Below are 22,446 nucleotides of genomic sequence, written 5' to 3'. Positions count from 1 at the left end.
GGTTGCTTTTGGTATGTGTGCCTGTGTCGGGAATTTCAAAATTATATCTACAATTGACTTTAAAATGTTCAAATATTACAATTCTTAATTCATCATTATTTTATGCCTTTCTACAATTCAAAGCAACTGTAGCAAAGCAGATCAAATACTTTCAATTTTGGCTTATTCAAAATCTATTTGTTGCATAAAACGAAAGCAAAGGCATTAAAAGTGTGTTGCAGTGTCACACTTATTCAAAATCTGTGCTTTTCTTCACTGTTTAGACACAGTTTTTATTTGTTGAAATTGTTAATAGAGAAATATCTAAGTTAACTGAAAGAAATGTCATTTAAAACAAGGGTTATTTATTTATTTATTTTAATTAGCATGTAGAAGATAGTTTAAAAATATCAGTGAAGGGTTGAGCCTCAACTTTACTGATTTGTGTAAATGTGTGTCTTTGTAGAATTGGGCGACACCTAGTTTACCATACTTTTGGAATTTGTTTTTTATGATTAGGAAGAAGAGATACGAGAATTAGGAATCTTCTTTAGAATGTAAATTGTTCTTTGAAATTAGAATGAAGCTGAAAAACTTGTATCGTGGGACATTCAAGCATACCATTTTCTTTTATTCAGACGAGGACAATTTAAAAAAAGTACTCGGAATAGAGAGTGCAACCAACCTATTAGGATAAATACCTATTGATTGAAAAAATCTAAAGAAGTTAACATAAAACAGCAGCAAGCTAAAAGAAATTTTTAATAACTCCTTATGAAGAAGTTATTAGCATTTATCATTAGTATGAATTTTCATTAAAAACTCTTCGTTATTTTTAATTGCATTGAAAAAATTATTGTAATTTAGTTTACAGCATTGTAGAGCTTTTACAGTTGATTTAGCTGTTCTTTCTTTAGACTTAATATAATTATTATTAAGAATACCTTCTCGACTGGTGTTGATGTTCTTGGCATGCTGAAAATGTATTTTACTCGTATTATTTGAACGAGATTGGGTGATCAATTTTTCTTTTAAAAGCATTCATTTTCCTTTACAACTTTTATTTTTCCAAATTTTATAATTAGTTACTTATTTCATCAAAAATTTGATCCATGTTTAATGTAACTGTGATATTTTCATTAATTTTTTTTCATCTGAAGCTTCTATTTCGGACCATGTTAATTTGCTTTTTATTCAAATACGATTCTGCTACATCAAAGCTATTTTCCCACAGCTCAATGTAAGAAAGATACCTACTGTCATTTTGGGAGAAAACTTCTACTCAGCGTAAAAGTACTTTTATCTGAATATCAATTATTTAGACTGGCAGCAGTGAATGTAATAGGGTATTTTGATAGCCAAATTGCTGTTTTACCCGAGGTTGCACTATTTTTACTTCTTGTATATTTGGTACATTTAAAATTTTATGAAATAATCTTGCCAAAATGACAAACTGGCTGGGATACAGGAATACTGCCTTCAAACTAGGACAGTCCCGGTGGGAGGATTAATACATACCTTTTGCTCAGTTTCAAAATTTGAATTTTTCATATAGAACAATTTTTCCTAAAGAATAGCATCTCAAAGTAAAGACAGTTCTGAATGCAAAATTGTTAAACTGCACATTTTCAGTTATATTTTTGTAACTGCTTTTTTACTATTTTCTGTCTTGTAAGTTTTGATATTTTGTATTTTGAAAAAGTTTTGATAATGTTACTGTTACATATTAATATATTTTATGTATTTTCATTTTGTAATTTATGTCTAACACATCTATTTATAGCAGATGACTGAGAAAATATAAATATCTAAAATAAATGCTTATAATAATGAGAAGCTTAGTACATTCTAAGTAATACATTACATTCTAAGTAATTATTCATGTTTTTATAAATGCTACTTTTATATATTCTTTACGAAACAGTAAAAGATAACTGGGCTTTTGAAAACTGAAGTTTTTTTTTTTGTTTCTAAGGTTAATCGTATAACAAACCTAGCATTTATGATTTGGAGACAGAAATTGTTTCAATAATACATGGTAAAGAATTTGTTAACAGTCGCTCACAAGATTGTTTCAGTTTTCATTTTGTTTCTTTTAGAAAGCTTCAGTAGTTATTAGTATTTTTAAATAATAAGATCTAACAAGTCTTATAAGATAATGTTTATCTTCCATGAAGGTATTCACCTTAAAGAGGTGATACTGAGTATTGATGTTTGTTTCTAAGAAACACTAGTCACTTTTAGAGGGGATTGTCTTTGACTAATTATTATCAGCAATTTCATTGTATGTAATTTATTTCTAATACAGTTCATCTTTTCTAAAACTGAGTGTATGACCAATGGTGAAATTTTTGCTTCATCTACTTCTGTACCTAGTAATTAATAACAGAGATAAAGAACTTCTTTCATTGGGTTTAGATCACTTAATTTTTTAATTGATAATGGAGAGATTGAATTAAAGAAAAATTAAATATATTATGCTTGCCTGAGCTGCAACACACTTGCGCATGAAAGATAAAAATATTTTATTTCGGTCAGTGACATGTTTCTTTTAAATATCTGAGATTTTAATTAGCTACCTAAAATGGTCCTTATAGAAAAGGAAATATATAAAATTTTAATGAATTCAGCTGATTTAATTCTATGGATCCAGCTAGTAATTAATAATTAAAATTAATCTATATGTATTGGTTTTGAAATACTTAGTTTGTTAATAAAGATATAAATTTGAAAGAAAAATGAATTATTATCTAAAACTTTTCCGAACAACAATGCACTTCCTCGTGGAAGATCTAAGTATTTTATTTTGTGTTGTGGCAACACATTTCCCATACACATGGGACACGTACCGTCCCATGAAAGGACACCCCATATATTGATAATTTTTTAATGCCATGAAAAATTAAGAATTATATCCTTCTTTGCAAAAATTAAACTAAATAAAAAATATCGAGAATTGATTAGATCTACATGAAACAGAGGCGAAATTCTTATGATTGGGTTGCGATGTCATGTATAATGTCAAGTATATTCTATAATGGTCATGTATATTCTTTAATGGTCTTATAAATATCATTAACTTAATTTTGGGGGAGATTGTTTTTCCAAAATATTCCGGTTGGTTGAATGTCAGATAGTCGGGTTTTTACTGCAATTTATAATAAACAAAAATGTATAACCATTGAATAATTGAAATGGAGATTTCATTAAAAAAATAATACAGGTAATCCCAAATCATTTAGGATTAGTTAATGGCTTTATCTCATTAAGAACATAGTTTTCTAACAGTTAGGATACAAAAGAAAGAAATCTTATTATATTAGCTGATGTTGATTTTTCTCTTCTGAAAGAAGATTGCAGGTACAATGGTTATTATATTATGTTGTGGCTGCAATAATCTAGATTCAAATCCTGGTCATGGTAGAATATATTTTTACGTTTTATGCTTATAGTATAAAACTTGTAATTGAATTAATAAAAATTACTTTCGCTTATTTCCATTAAGATAAATAGTTATCTATATGTTAATTATATGTTATCTGCATATAGATTATTTTTCTAATTCCTGCATCATATCATCAAAGTGTTAAAGAAGCTGTAAGTAGACAAGATTGACGATAATCACATTTAATGAAATGATTCTATTAGCATTGATTTTTGTAATTAACACATTGATTGCTATAGAATTTTATATAAATCAGTTGAAAAATGATTATTGGTTTTGAGGTTTATTCTTTGTTTTTTTAGTCTTCCACATACCATTACCAAAAAGGTTATTGGCAATTCCTTTTATTGTTTACAGTTATTCACAATTTATTTTATGCAGATTCTTCTGTATTATGTTTCTTTCAAATAATATTCTTGGGCCAAATTACAGCAATATGCAGAAGGACTACATTGATCATTTTATATAGTGAAATATGCAAAGAGTATGATCAGCAGCTCTGAACAGTAACTCAAAGGTCAGTCTACTTTGCCAGTCACCCATGTCCTTCCACCCCCTACGGCATTACTGAAATAACCGGTTGTTAGTCACCGGTGAACACCACAACAATACTGTAATAAACAGATGTCTCTCGTCAGTAACCCTCATGGCAACCAATGTGTTAACTAATTTAGTTTCTTACTTCTAAAATCTCTACCATTTTTAATGGTGTTCTGATGAAGAAATAAAAGGAAAAGGTATAAATATTAGTTCTGGAAAGTCTAAAAAACCATCAGGTAAAAATAGTTTTTGCGAATCGTAGAAATGTTCAAGAACACCAAAAGCTGAGCTGAAAAATACAAATTTTTTGTATCAGATCTTGTGTATTTAATGTAGATCAGCAACCATTGTGATTATGTTAAAGATCATTAGCTTAACTCCAGTGTTAAATTTTACAAAAATACATGAGTGAAAGATAGTTTAATCATGTTTGTCCTGTCATATTTCTTCTTTAATCTTAATTATATTTAGCTTTGAAAATGATATTTTTACTGTAGTAAGTTACAGGAATTGTGAAAGTAAGAAAACTAGCTGCATTTCGAAGTCACTTTCCAGTGAATAATAGTTTTAAACATTAAGTTTCCAAATTCGTGAATGGACGTGCTTTCATCAACCTTTTCTTTCCACCACTGCGGTGTGTTTATAAATTGGAAATTCTTGTGATAATATTTCAGAATAATTATAGACTAAATAGTCATATTTTTTGCAAGGAGGTTCTAAAAACCAAATTGATCTCTTGCATTTGTCTGCTGAAATGTCGTTAATTTGTGCTAAACTGTCTTGAAATGCAGTAAAATATTCACTTTAAGAATATTCTTTGTAGGATTGAAATTGATGTGTCAAAATGACATTTTATCGCATTTTATATCTTTGTTAGAAATTCTGAAGTAACATCCCATTTTTTGACCATTTGTTTCAGCTCTTCTGAAATAAGTTTGAATTTGTTATGTAGTTTCTTTTATTTATCCAGCTGTTATTTAAACATTGTGTAGCATTGTAAAACATTGTTTAAACATAATTTATTTTATTTAATACTTTGTCCATAAATATTCAAATAAATTCAAAATTTGCTGTTTTATTTTTTATCAGCAGTACTTCTTCCCATTACTCTTTTATTACTTTTACAGTGAATTTCAGTCAAAACTTTTAGAATATCACCATAATGTAATTTTACTCCATTTAACACGGTAGTTTGACCAACAAGTTGGGTTCAGTTTTTTAAAGATATTTCTGATTCAGTTGTAACAAATCTCGCTATTTTATATTTTTCCGACAAAATATATTTTTGTAATATGACAAAAAATGATGAAAATTTCTTTACAAGCATTTGCAACCTCATTAATGAGGTGGTTTAAGTTGCAAGTCTAATAATATATGTATTTTGCATTTGGGTGAATTTTTTTAATCTTTTGCTGGAGGCCATTATAAACTCCAATCGAAATGCAAGTGCCATATTCTTGTTTATAGCACTTTTAAATTTAAATTTCTTTTTTATTCAAAAAATTGAGAATGTCTTCAGTCCTTGAAGAAGGATGATTTTTTATAAAACAAAATCCGAGAAATGTTTGTTTGTTATAAAATCTGTGGCTTTGAATTATCTCTTACAGCATGAGCATGTCTTAAAAGGGCACTCATTTGATCAGTCTTCGATATATCTATAATAATTCTAACAATATTCTAATAATAAAGAATAAAAGGGAGATGCATGTATTCCGGTTCATTGAATTATTTCATTTTGTATTGTAGGACTCTAATATTTTAACACTGGTATTACAAAAACTTGTCATAACATTTTCATGTTATTTAACCTGCAATAAAAACTTACCAATGCAACTAGTATTTACATCTTCACTATGGGAACAAAAAGCTAACTCATTTTTTCATAGTATACATGTACTGTTAAATTACTGTTCTAAAACCATTTTCCAAAACATTGCCTCTTATTGAATTTATTTTCGAGGTTTATAGCAATAGTCAGTCCTCCTCTCCTCAAGTGTCATATGTAGTGCTTCCTTCTGTATGCAATTTGGAAGAATTGTGGATTTTTTATTCCATTAAATTTTCTTGTCTGTAATATGTGAACACTAATGAGTGAAAACAACCAATAAGTTTGGCCACACTTCCTCATGATGCTCATATGCTGCACTAAAATGCATATTTCCTTTTTTAGTATCTTTTGGAAAAAAGCCTGTAGATTTTCCTTCATTTTCATCACAATTCATTAGAAATACTCTCATATTATGAGTAATACTTTTACCTACGTAATTACCTATATCTCCTGATGGGCCATGCATCTATTTCTTCTGTATGTTTGCCAGCCTTACTAGAAGAGGTGTCGGATAATATGAGTTTTTCTGTTTAGGCTATTCAACCTTACTAGGAGAGATAATATCATTAAAGAATCTTTTTCTGGCTATAATGTTTTAAAACAAAGTTGTCTAATTTTGGAAGCTTTTCTTTTTTGTGGTTTTGCTGCCTGCTGCTTGGATGCCTGCAGCTGGTTTGCTGCTCGGATGGTATAGTGGTTAGGGAAGCCTACTACAGCACCGAAAGGCTGAGGTTCAAATCCCGGAGAAGACATGGTTGTAACTGTCAATCCCTTCATAGGAGGCAATGGTGACCATCTATTAGATGCCTCCACAATAAAATGGCCACCACTTCTGGCCTTAATAGTGGCCACTGCTGAATAGACAAATGCTTGCCATTACTTTTTTTTTTTTAAAAGGCTCTCTTTATTTTCCCTTATCCATTTTAACTAATAAGATATGTATCGGTTTCTTATTATTATAATATTTTTTACCTTCAAACTTTATTCTTACCAGTAACTATTAAAGCAGATCTTAAGAGTTTACAGAACTATACAGCAAAGAGACTATTGTAAGATCTGTACACTTAGCTGTTTTGGTTGTCTCTTTAGTAAAATGTGCATCTACAATCTAATAAGTCTGGACATATATCAAATTTTTCTAATAAGAAATAAAGGCTAAATAATTAATCTGTTTTTATTAAAAAATTCTGTTATTGTGATGATGTTTAATACTAAATTACAAATGCAGTGGATGAAAGACATTGTTTATAAGTGAAGCACTGCACATAATTGTTTTTTTTTTTCCCCCTGCTATCCAGATCAAAAGCAATTTTTCAACATGCTCTGATCTTTGTTTGGTAATTTGGCTTTACTCCCTTTTTTTTAACATTAGCCAGTTAACCCCTTAACTGCCGCGGGCGTATATATACGCCTTGCTCAGCCGATGCGTTAACTGCCCCAGATGCGCAGCCGATGCGTTAACTTTGCGAATAATTTTAGGTGTAGCAGCGCAAAGCAAATAATAGCAGTTTGGAAGGACGTATACATACGCCTGGGGCAGTTAACGCATCGGCTGAGCAAGGCGTATATATACGCCCGCGGCAGTTAAGGGGTTAAATAGTGTCTTTATTTTGGATTCGGCATGTGGTATGCAATAGCCACACCCTGGATACACATGCCATCTGCAAATTTTTCATTAGTCTTTTTTAACTTTTATAGTGATCCTAACTATTTTCTTTATTGCTCAACTCTTCTCGTGAACTTTTGTACAATCATTGTGAAGGGGTTTCTAAATAATAATAATAATTACATGGAAAAAACACGAAATTACTTGAAAAATTAGTTATAGTGCAGGTTACTTACTAAAAGTATACTGATGCTTGTGGGCAGTTATAGCACTGTTTTGAAAGAGTTAAATTTGGAGTTGACTCGGTGTATTTCAGACAAATGCACAGTGCAGGGGAAAAAAAAGTTCTATATCTTCCGTTGTACTGGACCAATTGATGAAATTCAAATTGTGTTTTTCATGTCTTGAAAGCAGGATTTTTGATATATATTAGATTTATGTATAGCATTATTCTAACCTAGGTATTTTGCTACAAAATTGGACTTTTTCTGAAATGACGTGCCAATTGTTTTCCATATTTTGAGTCTAACACTCAAATTGTGCCTAAATATTAAACTTTGTAAAATTTGGTGCGTCATTTACAGAGAAATTTAAAAAAATTTATCTTGCTGTATTTTTTTCAGCTTGTGCCAAGAATAATTTACTTGGCAAACTTCTTAATGTATAGCTATCTAATTTTTTCTTTTCTTGCATTGCAGACAAGTGGGGGAAAATGTAATCATTCATACTTTAACATAATTTTAAGAAAGTATGTTAACCACATTTGATGTTAATATCGCTTAAAAAAGATGCTCAATTTCAAAATGCACCAATATGCAATTTCATGTATATCTTAGAAAATTTTGAATAAAAGACTAATTTTTTGCAGGAGTGCCTAGAAATACATGTACTTTAAGAGGTACTTTATAGGTTATTATACAAAAATGTTTTTGAAAAATTTATAAAAAATATTTAAAAATACAAATTTAAAAAATAAGTCATAAAAATGTGGAAATTATATTTGGAGTAAACCTAAATTTTGAATTCTGGAAGAAGGAATCAAGTAAGTTTAATAGAAAGAGATATTAATAATATATATCAAATTCAATTAACATTGAGGAGCTAAAATTTGAAGAGCTAATTTTTAAAATATTACTCGTGCGATTTTTTTTACAAACTTTGGCAGTTTGCGATAATTTCAGTCGTAGAATCGAAATATAGAAAAAAATTGGCATGTTATTTCAGAAAAAGTCCAATTTGGTGTAAAAACACCTATGTTAAATTAATGCTATATATCCTAAGTCCCGCTTTTGAAGCATGAAAAACACAAGTTGAATTTCATCAATCAGCCAAGTAGAACGGCAGATATAGAATTGTCCTTTTTTTGCGCAGTGCACATATACCAAACAAAAATTTCAATTTGGTATAACCAACTTACATATTTCAAAGCAATGTATGTTTGAATTAATAGAAAATGCACGAGTAATTTTTAAGTAATTTTTGTATTTATTGTATATTTTCTCTCTCAGGTATGGATGCTTTTAAGAAAGGTTGGTTCACAGAAACAGGAACTTTAAATGAAGATCAAGCACTGTCAGTGGAAGTTGAAAATGTCTTATATCAGAAGAAGTCAAAATATCAAGATATTTTAGTATTTGACAGGTGAAATTTTACTTTTATATCAAATCGTGTTTAATTTTCCTCTATTTTAATGAAAAGGAATTTTTTAAATGCTGTTAATATCATTTGTAAATGTTGTGTAAATTTGTCATATATATCATGTAGAAACATTTTCACTGAAATACATATTTTAGCAGCTGGAACTTTTTGTTTCAAATATCATATCGCTAGACTTGCTCTCAAAATTTTTAACTGGTAAAAAAAATTACAATGTTTTTCTATCACTGAAGAATATTATTTTGAATTTATAAAATGTTTAAGATTTTTTTAATTTAATGCCTTATTTAAAATTAATCTAATGCTTGCAAAAGGAAAAAAAAGTAATTATTTTAAAATTAAATTCATTTATCTACTTTTTATAAATTTTTCTGCACTTGGATTATTTAAAAATATTTAGATATGCGTTAAATTCACTTTTTTCTAAATTCTTTTAAAAAATCTTCCAATTTTTAATCTTATGATGTTAATAAGTGTAAGGGTGGATGTTGAGACTATTTTTGTGTCATGCGTTTTACGTCGAAGGTTGAGATAATTTTTGTGTCATGCTTTATACTTCAAAGATTATGACAAGATTAAAAGCTAAAAATTGAGAAAATGCCATGAGAAAACAAACAAACAAAAAAAAAAAAAAAAAAAAAAAAAAAATCTATTCTTAGTATTAACATATAATGACTCATTTTACTGGAAGGTTCTGATGAATATCTGTTATTTGGTGAAATTCGAAATCTGAACGTCCAGTATCCAGACCTCCAGACAGCAAGCCAAAAAATTTATAAATAAAACAGTGAAAAATTTGCCTTTGATATAAAATCTAAGAATAGAGAATATAATGCTTAATAAAAAGGAGAAGCTATGTCATATATGCAATTAACCTTCTGATTGTGATTCCTATATGTTACTTGCCATTGATGTATTGGTTATTGGTTGATGTATTGATGTACAGTCAAAAGTCGTTAATTCGGACACCCATAATTATCAAAACTAAAAACTTTCTGCGCATGCGTCGCGTTGACACATGCGCATAGGCGTTTACGCGTGCGCGTAAGACCTTTTACGACTGCGCATATGAGTGTGCGCAAGTGCAGAATACGTTTTCACGTGCGTGTTTTATGTATAATGGACGTATAAGCTAAAATTATCTAATTATCTATTTCAGTTAATGTTGATGATTGCGTTGTTCCTTAATTTTCGAATTGGATCCGGCTTATTATTTTTTGCAGACTGTAAGAGCAGTTTTATAAAAGTAAGCTTAAACTTTCGATTATATCAAATAGAATTTCCGATATATATTTGTTAATATGTAAAGGATCTAAAGCGAAAGTATGTTTTGAAATCCAAAATCTGTTTATCAATTTCACGCTGCTCGGCGCGTAATGAATTGGAAGTTGATTTGTCAGCACTATCCTTATCTTCAGTGCAGATGTTTTTATTTTATTTGGCTTATAATTCCTTACCAAATGTAGTATTTCATCTCGATATGCTCCGTCTTTGATATGATTTAAAACAAGTTCCTCGTCATTATAATTCGCTTCCGATAGCGAAGAAAGTGACAGAGGTTATTGAAAACGAAAAAATTTCGATTGACAAATTAGTCTGTGTTCTCGACACAGCAATTATAGGACTTGAACAGCGGAACTTTGTAACTGAACAAGAAATTATGTCTGTTTAATAGAATTAAAGAGAAAGTATTATCACATGAAACGAAGCAAAACTTAAACAACTTACATTGAAAGAAATGTTTAATAAAGTAAACAAATAAATATTAAGCTTTTTCTTTTTGAAAATTTTGATACCCTTTAGATCATAATTGTTCTTTATTTCATAAATTACGGTTTCATATTTTTAATTTTAGAATTTCTGCATGCCATCTTAAGAGATTTAAACTGATGATCGATAATCCGGAATCGCCGAAGTCCCGACGAGTCCGGATTAATGACTTTTGACTGTATATGTTACTTGCCATGATGTATTGGTTGACATTGTAGTGATGTTGGCTGGATCACAATTTCGCAATTGCACTTTTGGCACACTCTATGCAATTGCTGCAGGTAATAAATTCTGCTCACCAGTACCTCCCTAAATTCTAAAATATTTGCCACCTCAAAATTCTGCTGTCCAATGTATCTTTTGCATCTAATGGTTCTGTGTTCTAAAGGTGCACCAAAGAGGTTTTCAAAAATACTAATAAAATGTATTTACAAGAATATGTAAGAAATTGAAATAATTGAAGATGCAGATACACTATTAGGCATCTCTGCCTTCCACGTACTACACCCTTAGAATCCAGCCTGCCACTAACTATTGGAACATACACATATCTTCCTGCCACTGGCTATTGGAACGTCCCAGCGCCTTCTAGCTGAATGGCGTGGGAAATATGCAACACTCTCCACCTTAACTCGTTTGAGTTCACTTACCGTTGATTTGTAACAAAATTTACATTCAAGAACCATTTGATATTATATATTTAAAAAAACCCACAAATAGAATATTACATCATTTACAAAGCATCAAAACTGTTCACAATAACTTGATATACAAAACAAATTATATGTTTAACTTCTGAATAAACTTATTCAAATATCCAGTTTACATACAAGTACAATTAAACTATCATTAATACACAGATTGAACATTAACAGGTTGCAACTCAAACTAACACAATTAAGGATTAATTTCCAAATTATACACAAGTTGTACGTTTTATTTTTCCTGTAAGAGTTTGAATAAGAAGAGCATGAATTTTTCCGTCTTTTCCTGGATATAGCTCTAGAATTTTCCCCATCATCCACACATTTCTGGGATAACACATATCAGTAATCAAAACAATATCATTCACTTTAAATGAATTTATTTTACCTGATTGTGGAGAAATATAAGCTGATCTCAGATTAAGTAAATACTCCTTTCTTCACCTGTTCCAAAAATGATTTAAAAGTGTTTGTTGATATTTATATTTCTTTACCAAAGAACTTCTATTAACATTTAAATCTTCATTTTTATGTTTAATTACAGGTAAAGACACTAATCTTTGACCAATGAGAAAATGAGATGGGGTGAGTGGAGAGGGTTCTGAGGGTTGGTTGTATAAATACATGATAGGCCTGGAATTAACCATGGCTTCAATTTCTGAAAAAACAGTTTCCAAGTCTTTCAAAGAAAGAGAGGATTGTCAAACAATTTTCTTTAAGCAAGTTTTAACCATTTGTATCAGTCTTTCCCAGAAACCTCCCCATCATGGACTTTTTTCAACTATAAAATTCCAAATTATACCTTTAGAAGCAAACAAATTTTTAACTTGATCATTATCTATCTGATTCCACCATTTTTCACAATTTGCCATTTTAAAAGCTTTGGCGTTATCAGAATATATAATGGAACATAATCCTCGATAAGAAATAAATCATTGGAATCCTAACAAAAAAGAATCAGCACTTATATTAAGAACTACTTCTAAGTATTTCTTGTCACTGCACAGCTGAATATAAGTAAATAACACTTTGAATTAAATTCAGAACAAAAAATGGTCGGGCAAAATCCAGACTGCATATATGAAATGGTGGATGCTCTTGAATTCTATCAGGTGGTAAAAGGGCAACCACCTGAATTCCAGGTTTCACTTTGAATCGTCTACAAATCAGACAGTTATTTAACACTTTTTTCCACAAATTGATGACCTTTTACAATCCAGAATTGTTCTCTTAATCTCTTAATGTTGCATCAACACCCAAATGGCCCATTTTAGCATGAGAATCACAGATGAGTAGCTCAACAAATTTATCATTAGATGGAAGAAGCGAAGGATGTTTGGCTCTCATATCGTTACTTGAGAACTGCAAACGTCCCTTTAAACAAAGTAAGTTATCATCATCATGTTCAGGATTCAAATTAAATATATGTGAACTCTTATTGACAGTTCCTTTAGAAAGAAGTTGGGAAAACCTCTGTACCGTAATGTTTGAATTGAGTAGCTTTGATCCAAAAATGCAAAGCTTGCTTGACTTCTGAAACGCATATAGGTCCATGTAATTTTGTAGAATTAGGTTTAGAATTGTACACAAATCTTTTAATCCATGCAGTAATATGCCATAGTCTACCTAGTTCGCTGAAGAACATCCAGTAACGGCAGAGATAAGTTTCCACCACCTAAATTGGTTATCATGGAATTGACCAGTGCAGTCCGTTGTTCTTTCACTATGATGCCTTCGTCACAGATGCTTTGAATAGTTTTTGTGATAAGTTTGACCACTTTGATAATTTTGGGAAAATGATCGTTTCGTAACTTTTGGGGGGACTCATCACAGTTTGGGCAATTTCCCTAGATTCCACTTCATTCCTCAAAAATGTAATAATTTCTGAAACCTCACAATTCACTTCCCTGTTTCATTTCTGGTGAAAATCTAACACCAAATCTTGTGGTAGCAACGTCAATAATATTGGATTCAAAAAACGCCCATATGAAACCTCAGTTACATTTAATGAATGCAAATTTCTTATATTAACTTCTATTTCATCATATAATTTTTGCAAACCTTTTAACATTACATGAAATTCTCACAGGTTCCAAGCTTAATAATTTAGTCATGTAAGAATTTATAATAGAATCAGTTCTACCATTTCTTTTTTTTAAAAGCTCAAGGCATGAGTCAGTTTTTCTCATTTAATTCAAAACCCGCAACAACAGTATATGCAGGACCAGAAAGAAGGGATTTTAAATACTAAAATTTTTCAGTTTTTGCAAGTGAATTATTTGAACCGATTGCACTATCAAAACAGTTTAAGAATTCCAAAAATTTGCTAGAATCATGAAATTTCTAACTTTGGTAAAATTAAAGCCCTGATGGTATTTTCTGAAATACTAGATATGAACTGAAGAAGTTCGTTGAACATTTTCTGGTGCTAATTCTTTAATTTTGTTCTTTAGTTTAATCTTAGCAGACAATATTTTGTCATCGTATTCTTCCAAACCTTTTAATTCACTTTAAAATTTTTCCGGCTCGTCTATTAGTGCTTCCACCTGTAAATCATGGCTTTTTAAAATCTGCTCCTTCGTCTGTAATAGTTCCAGTAATTCTGATAATGAACTTGAGTTTTCGGCAGCTTCATCGAGCTTCTGTACTTGATTAACTAATTTAGTAACACTAGCACGAACATGACTTCTTTTTTCAATTATTTTCGAAAGCTTATCCATATTAACTCGGAACTTAGTTGAAGATGTTGAGTTAATATGGATTAACCGAGTTAATCCATATTAACTCAGAAGTTCAAAAGATCTTACCTTTGCAGTATTCAGAAATGTTACATATCCAAAAGCGTACCTAAAGTATCCAAGCTTCTCAGAATTATTATAATCCAGTAATGCAAAACTACTTCAGATATTACACATTCCCGGACAAGATACACTAATTTTGCATCTAATGGTTCTGTGTGTCTAAAGGTGTATCAAAGAGGCTTTTGAAAATACTAATAAAATTTATTTACAAGAATATGTAAGAAATTGAAATGACTGAAGATACAGGTACATTATTAAGCATCTCTGCCTTCCACGTACTACACCCTTAGATTCCAACCTGCCACTAACTATTGGAACATACATGTATCTGCCTGCCACTGGCTATTGGAACATCACAGCACCCTCTAGGAAATGGCGAGGGGAATAGGCAACAGTATCTCCTAAATACTAAAAAATTTCCTAACCTTTCTCCCTCCCTGCTCGGTGCTCCTCTAAATTCTAAAATTCTAAAGGCAAAGCACCACTGTTGCCATATCTACATGTCATCTTAATAGATGTAAACTGATATTTGAATTCCATAAATTTTTTGAATCCATAATCGTTAGAAACCTGATGATTCCGGATCGTAGATTTTGTACTGTATTTCAGTGTTTTATGGATAATAGCAGAAAAGATTCTGATCTTGTTGGCATGTATGTACAAGCACATTTGTAAAAAAAAAAAAAAAAAACTTTTTTTAATAGTTATGGAGAATTTAAAATACATCTTGGTGTGTTATGCATTTCATAAAGCTTATAGCAATTACACAGAATACTGATAAGAATTTTCTAAAATTAGAGTTAACAGCTTCTTCTGCACAGTCTAAATATATCCAAAGCAACAAAAGTTACCTTAATCTGAAGATTCAGAGATGAAGGGGAAAATCAATTACCTAATGCAAAAGAAAACTGTTTTTTTGAAAGGGATGTTGAGGATATAAACAAATTAAAAATGATGCAGAGACTAGAAGGGGTACTAATTTGTTTAAAGCAAATTAACTTGGCAAAGGTGTTAAAATGAAAGCAGTTTATATGAACTGGATATAATAGGTGGAAATTTTTAATGTAATTTATCTTTTTAGTATCTTCTTAAAATGATTGTAATAAATTCTATGTGTAATTTTCTTATTTTGAATTGCTAAATTCTTTCTACACTGTGATTTTAGATCCCTTGCATGGTTTCCTCTTTCAGTGGATATTTTTAAATAGTAAAAGCATTTTTTATGTAATCCCATAAATCATGGTTTCTTAAACTTTTTTTAGTCTATCACTTGAGATTTCTTTGCGACCCCCAGGGTTCCATAACTATTGGCAAATCCGACACACGCGTGAGTGAAACTGTCAATTTTTTCCACTTGTACTGTAATATACTACTGCAGTTTTAGGTCATTAACTTTATTTTCTAATTTTAAGATATAGAACAATGCAGTTTTAGGTCATTAACTTTGTTCTACATATTAAAATTAGAAATTAATGTGAAAATTTTAAATAAGTAACAGACAAAATGACAGCGTCACATGCAAAGCAAAGAAAATGAACATTTATATTATAAAAAGAATGCGTTGAAACGTTTTCATTTTTTTTCTTTGTCTGTATTGTCTTATCTTTATCTATTTCCAGATACATTGTATAAAAATATTTGGTAATTGTAAAATTATTGTAATTTTTGTAATTTTTTAAAATTGTAAAATTTTTGGCGACTCCCTGCTGCAGGTCTCGCGACCCACAGGTTAAGAAACCCTCCCGTAAATCTTTAAAGCATGAGACTATACGGGTAAAATGTTAATGTTTCAAGAAATTTCCCTTTTTCAATGTTAATTAGTTGATAACTTTTAGGCAATTGGTTTTATTTTCGCAGTTATGTTAGATATTAAAATGTGTTTAATGACAATTCATGGTAAATCATTAGAATATTACAAAACTGAAGTCAGTTGCATAGACAATTATTTTTATTCATTTTTCATTTACTGATAGGTCGTTAATTTTTATTCTTTATTGAACATTAAAAGTTATGTATAGAAAAATGCACAAACCTCTTCATAAAAATTGAACTATGGAAAATAACTTATAAAAGCTAAGAACAAAAAATAATTTCACATTCTGTTAATTAGGAGCCTATGTAATTAAAATTTCAAACCTTTTAAGAATATAATTATTATGTTTAAAGAAACTTGGTATTTCATTTAAGAAACATTGAAGTCTTCTAAATATTCTCATGGCAGACTAATTTTAAACTTGGTAAATTTTTTAATTGCTTGTTTATAAAGATTATGACAGCTGTTATATTCATATGTTTTCTAGCAAAAGATTTGGAAGGACATTGGTTCTGGACAATGCTATACAGTGTACTGAAACAGACGAGTGCTCATACCAGGAGATGATAACTTTCTTGCCTCTAAATTGTCATCCAGATCCAAAGAAGGTAATATTTACTGTGCCGTAGAAATTTTTTTAAAATTATGCAAAATTTAGAATTTGAAGTACATTTTCTGTGTTTGAATCCAAGAGCTGTGATATTGGCACAGTTAAAAAATATGACTTGAGTTGTGACTGTTCCTAACATTGTCAAATCATTGTCTTGCATTAGCAGTGTTGGAACATAGTTTAGTTCCGTACTGCACTAACAAATGGCAGTAGTGTCTGTGTTGCAGTTGATATAGAGAGGGTAACACCGCAATTTCCATGATATTGGATTAAAAAAAAATTTGCTCACCGAACTGAAAGTTCTTTTACTCGCAGCTTAATGAAAATAACCTTGATGAAAGTGATTGGGAATGAGGAGTGAATCAAGAGCAGCTAGGAAGGATGGAGCACAAAACAAAATGAATCAAAAAACAGTGGAATTGGGACCAGTTAACGAGATTGCAGCAAAGAACAAAAAGAACTGAACAGTGGAATTGTGGCCGATAAGTTGAGGTGGATAAAGTGAGGTTGGAGCAAAAGAGAATTGAATGATTAGTGGAATTTTGACTGGCTAGTAAGTTTGGAGCAAAAAGAATCTAATAAGCAGTGGAATTGGAAGTGAAGACTGAAAAGAACCGAATGAGCTCTGAATCAGAAGAATCAGCTTGAAATGCTAACTCCTGCTAGTGATTTTTTCAACTGTAGTTTTCAGATTTCCTAAAATCTCCTTTCTACAATAAAATTCTAGAATAAAAATTTTTAAATGTTGGGAAATGGTAAAAATTAAGCTCTCATTTTACCCATGGGAGGATAAACATTCTTTCCTTAAATGGAGAATCTAATTTTTCTGACATATTTCCAATAAGAGTTCTCAGTGAACTCTGAAACAGCTCCTTTTTTTTTCATGAACTGAGCATTTGCTTGCTCGATAAAGTGAATCAGTTGGTGAATAAATAGCAAATCTCTATTCCTGGTAGATTTGTAGCAAAAGCTGTCTGTGAACTGTAAAAGAGTTATCATTCTGCTTTCTGAAGAAAGTAGAATGAATTGGTTCTAGAGCGAATCACCTAATTCTTATTTTTTGGTTTCTGTTGGTCACAGGTAACAATGCTGGCACATCTTAGTTTGTGCCAGGTGTGCAGTTGATCCACACTAATATATTAAAAGTATAATATGTAAATTCTTGTTACCTATGATGTGCATAAGGGAAAGATTGTGCTTACTCTTTAGTTGAAAACAAAATTGTGAAATGAGCATTGAAATTGGATCCCATTGTGTACCCTCTTAATATACCTACTTGATAGAAGTTGGGGGGGGGGACAAGGGAACCTTTTCAAAATTTTAGAAGTGAAACATCACAACTTAATCTAATGAATTACCATGTCGGAATTTTATTTTTATCCACAGTGGAACTGTTGGTATTTACAATATTTTTTTTTTATTAATGGATAATATACAGAGAATTTTGAAGATCTATGGATCTTACCTGATAGCCAAAGCTCACTGTAACATCTTGGTAATTGGATTTACATATTTTAAGACTTACAAAAACTACACCTAATTTCTCAGCATCATGGTATCTATTTTCAGTGGATCCCATCCCATCCAGATCTTTATAGTAACTAAATAGCAGACAAATTATCTGTGGCCTTTTAACTCCTTCCTCTTCCATCCTTACCTCTCTGGAACTGTATTCCCTGAAAAAATAATCACAAATCATTTGGACTAATTTTTGTACAAATCATTGTGGAATGGTGGTGCCTCCCACTCATCTCTGGTACCTGGGTAGTAAGCCTGGTTGGACTCTTAACCCTTCAGTGCGACGAGCTCCCGAACTACACTCTCGTGAATAGCCAGCGGTCATATTATGATCCTCTCTTTCAAGGAGGGCATGAAAATCTTCATCACATGCACCAAGTGCCGAAAACATCAGGCATCTGTTAAGCATATATTAGGATACTTAGGCCTCTCTAAGGGAGGATATCTACTCCAATCCCCTCCTTTGTGCTCAACTTTCTTAGGGTCGACGATCTTCTGGACCTTGTAAGTAGGAAAATAATCGTTACTTTTATAAAACTTTTAAAGAAACAGATTTTAAAACTATCATTAGTCTCTATATGCAGGAAGAGTTTATAGGCCTTCCAGGAAGCAAAATTATATCATATTGCAATATCTGAGAAGAAATTTGACAAAGTTGAATTGCCAGCTGAGCTATTATTCAGAATTTTACAGCAATCTAAAATTTGAATCCTAAAACTAGGTTCTGTTTTGAAACTGATATGCTGTACTTTGGGGAAATTATTCACTTCTTTCATATTTTGTTTAATGATGAGTATCAAAACATTAAGAATGCCATTTTATAATTTTGTTTTACATTAGTCAGTAGTATGACCAGCTACCTTTAATAAACCCAGCTAATGTAATTTTTGTGGATTCATCTACTAATTAATAATTGAAATGAATCTCATTTCATTACTTTTAAATTGCTTAACCCTTTGCGACTCAATGTTCCACTACATGCAACACCCAAATTAAATCGCTTCTGAAACCTTTAAATTCAACCATAAATAGATAAAAATGCCTTTATAATATACTTTGAACTTTTCTTTTTAAACAGTAGATAGCAGCATATCTCAAGGAGACACAGAATTTTTATTTATTAAAAATCCACTTTTTTTCAAGTAATTTTCTCTAATTTTTTAATGATATAAAAATTTTTATTTGGGAAAAAATTAGGCATAATTTTGCTGGCTGTACTCCAAATTATTTGTTCTATATTTTGTTAAATCTTTCATACAAAAACCATACGCAGAATCATTGAATAAACCCGCCAGTTCCATTAGCGGGAACACTGCACGCTTTAGCGATCTCGTGCTGTTACGAATCAGAACATCTGTGCTTAGGAGAGAACATCCGTTGTTTACGTTTTCTGTTTTTTTTTCGGGGGGGGGGAATGAATTGAAAAAAAAAAAAAAAAAAAAGCAGTATTGAGAGGTGAGGTGTGTTTTGTGTTATGAAAGCCTTAATATTGGCATCTCGAATTTTTTGGGAGTAGTTTTTAGGCGGGAATTTGATTAGTAGCTTGACTCATCTTTACTTAGACCTGCGCGAATTTTTTGCTGTCGCTTTTTTAGTCTCATTCCAGTTTCTTTTCAGTAATTGTGTAGATATTTTTCGTGTATGTATATATTATGGGCTTATTTTTCTTTATTGTTAATATTAATCTTAGTTAATTATTTTAATCGTAGTTGGTTTGTGCTTCCATCAAAAAGGTGCGACTTGCTTTGAACAATTTCACAAAGCTAAGAAATAGGAAAATTTGTAAATATTTTTGTATATAGGACTTTTGTATATAGATATTTATCTCATTTATCTGTATATATTCAAAAATATTGTGTATATCCAGGAAACCATATATACAGCCATAATACAGAGTTTTTTCATTCTTATACAAACGCTTCTACTCATTTTCGTGCTTCACTGCAATGCTTGCTTAGTCGCACTTTTAAAAGCTCTCGCGGCGCAGTGTTCCACCTCATGGAACACCCACAGAATTAAAACGGTAAGTGCAATTTTTACAAAATTTTACTCGAATACTCCTTTAGGACTAAATAAACTGCGTACAACTTTTTTTGTTCAAATTCCGACGTTAACGTATAGTGTGCCGCAAAGAGTTAAACAGCAATGGATTTTATACCATCATTATATACTTGCTACCATGTCCCTTGTATGTACGTATTTGTAATCATTAACATGCATAAGTTGTAGCCCTAATTTTCATTCGTGCTTTTACAAAAAATATGGGGCTTGGATGTGAGAGAATACAGTATTTAATTACACAAAACAAACTTTACCTTTTTATTTTGTAGGTATTGATTATTGGAGGAGGTGACGGAGGTGTAGTGAGAGAAACCGTAAAGCATCCATCTGTTGAACATGTAACACTTTGTGAAATTGATGAGGTAAAACATTTTAAAACTCGGAATTTACAAGTGTAAAAATTAGTATTAATGTTTTCATGTTTGTGATCTTTTTCAAATGCTTATATACATGTTTAATGTGGAGTAGTTATCTATTCTGGTTTTTGTTTTAAATATTGTGATAGAATTATGAATTTACTTTAATCTACTAATCGCATGCTGTATTCTTCTTTAGCAAGTGATTGAAGTTTCTAAGCAGTATTTACCTTTTATGGCTAAGGGATTTGAAAGTCCCAAACTTTCGTTGCATATTGGTGATGGAGCTGAGTTTGTCAAAAACCACCAAGGGCAGTTTGATGTTATTATTACCGATTCGTCCGATCCAAAAGGTAATGTTACTTATTTTAAATTAGAATTTTTTATTAATTTATAATCTTACGCAATATTGTAGTATAATATTCAGTTTTTAAACTTCATTTTAACATCAGAGACAGCTAGTCTGTGGAAATAATGTGGATCATGGGCAGATGTTTTAAATATAATAGCACCGCTTAATGTGATCGCATCTGTCCATGGATATTTTTGCTAAATGATAACAATGAGAGAAATATCCTTCAAAACAGTAATGAAACAATCTAATTTTATGTAAAAGTGTAAAACATTTAAATAGGTATTTTCACATAATTTTAATTAGGAAAATAAAAAAATTATGAACATTCATTACATTTTTAGTGCAAAAGTTAATTTATTAACTATTTGTAATGTGTGTATAAAGTATGTGACTGATGCTGTGTCCTAATCTTAATATTCGGAAGGTAACCCTCATTAGAAGAAAACATGCTAAGTTTTAAATGGGGCACCCAAAAGTATGTAAAATATGAATTATCCAACATGTATATATATATATATATATGTATATATATATATATATATATATATATGCAATGCCGCCCAACCAGTATAGTGCTTAGCAACGCTGACTGCCATGCCGAAGGGCTTTGGTTCGATTCTCAGAGAAGGCGTGGATGTTTATAAATGTATGGTATCTGTGTGGCATAGGGGCACTTTAAATATGCAACAAGCAAAAAGCCCTCAAGGGGTTGGTGGTAGGGGAGGTGGAAGACCCTCGGACACATTCCTCCCATCTGCTGTCTATCAAAATTGGGGGTGAAATCTTGCAATTTATGATCTTTTTTCTTATTTGTATTTTCTCATTCTTATTTTTTACATTTAACGACATTTGATAAGGATATTTTTTTTCTTACCTTCCTTGATGAAAATCCACAGGAATGCTTGGAATTCTTTTCCATTTTTATCACACAGAAACTTTATTTACAGCTATGTACAACAATTGTATGCTTACATTAGAACGTTCATCATTTTTCTCTGGTTACCACTACATCTATATCAAAAATCTGCAATGCGTTAAGAAAAATATAACACGCTAAAAGTAGAGAAAACTGTGCCCTCTCGTGGCCAGCTTCCGTGTTACAGTCAACTGTCACCTGTAATGTCCTTAATGCTGTTGCCAACGACAGGCATAAACTTGTGCTCCTTGCAAAGAGGAATTTGTGACATGCTTTTATGTCTTTGTTTTAAATAAATTCCATACATAATTGTATTAAATATGATCATACGTATATTAAATTTTTTAATTACGTTTCTTTAAATGAACTGTTGACAAAATTATATAAAATATTATAAATACATATGTATATTAAATAACTTGTATTGTGTAGGTATTAAATGAATTGCCATGTACCGTTGTCAGTTTCGCTTTTGCTCTTGCTTAAAC

The 22,446-nt window shown here is 30.8% G+C and overlaps 1 protein-coding gene across 3 annotated transcripts in view; it reads left to right on the top strand.

Moving 5' to 3' along the window:
* Positions 1-22,446, top strand: part of SpdS (Spermidine Synthase) — a 38,185-nt gene that overhangs the window by 5,786 nt on the left and 9,953 nt on the right. For all 3 annotated transcript variants that reach the window (XM_035357421.2, XM_035357423.2, XM_035357420.2), the window contains 4 exons: positions 8,907-9,039; positions 16,630-16,750; positions 20,601-20,693; positions 20,887-21,040. In XM_035357421.2, the coding sequence (XP_035213312.1) occupies positions 8,907-9,039; positions 16,630-16,750; positions 20,601-20,693; positions 20,887-21,040 (501 nt within the window). The remainder of the gene's footprint in view (positions 1-8,906; positions 9,040-16,629; positions 16,751-20,600; positions 20,694-20,886; positions 21,041-22,446) is intronic.

Source organism: Stegodyphus dumicola, chromosome 3 (genome assembly GCF_044657685.1).
Source record: "Stegodyphus dumicola isolate Sdum_Otavi_A_Nest chromosome 3, ASM4465768v1".
In the NCBI taxonomy this organism is placed as follows: domain Eukaryota; kingdom Metazoa; phylum Arthropoda; class Arachnida; order Araneae; family Eresidae; genus Stegodyphus; species Stegodyphus dumicola.
Note: the sequence above shows the minus strand (reverse complement) of the source record. Positions and strands in the feature narration are given on the sequence as shown.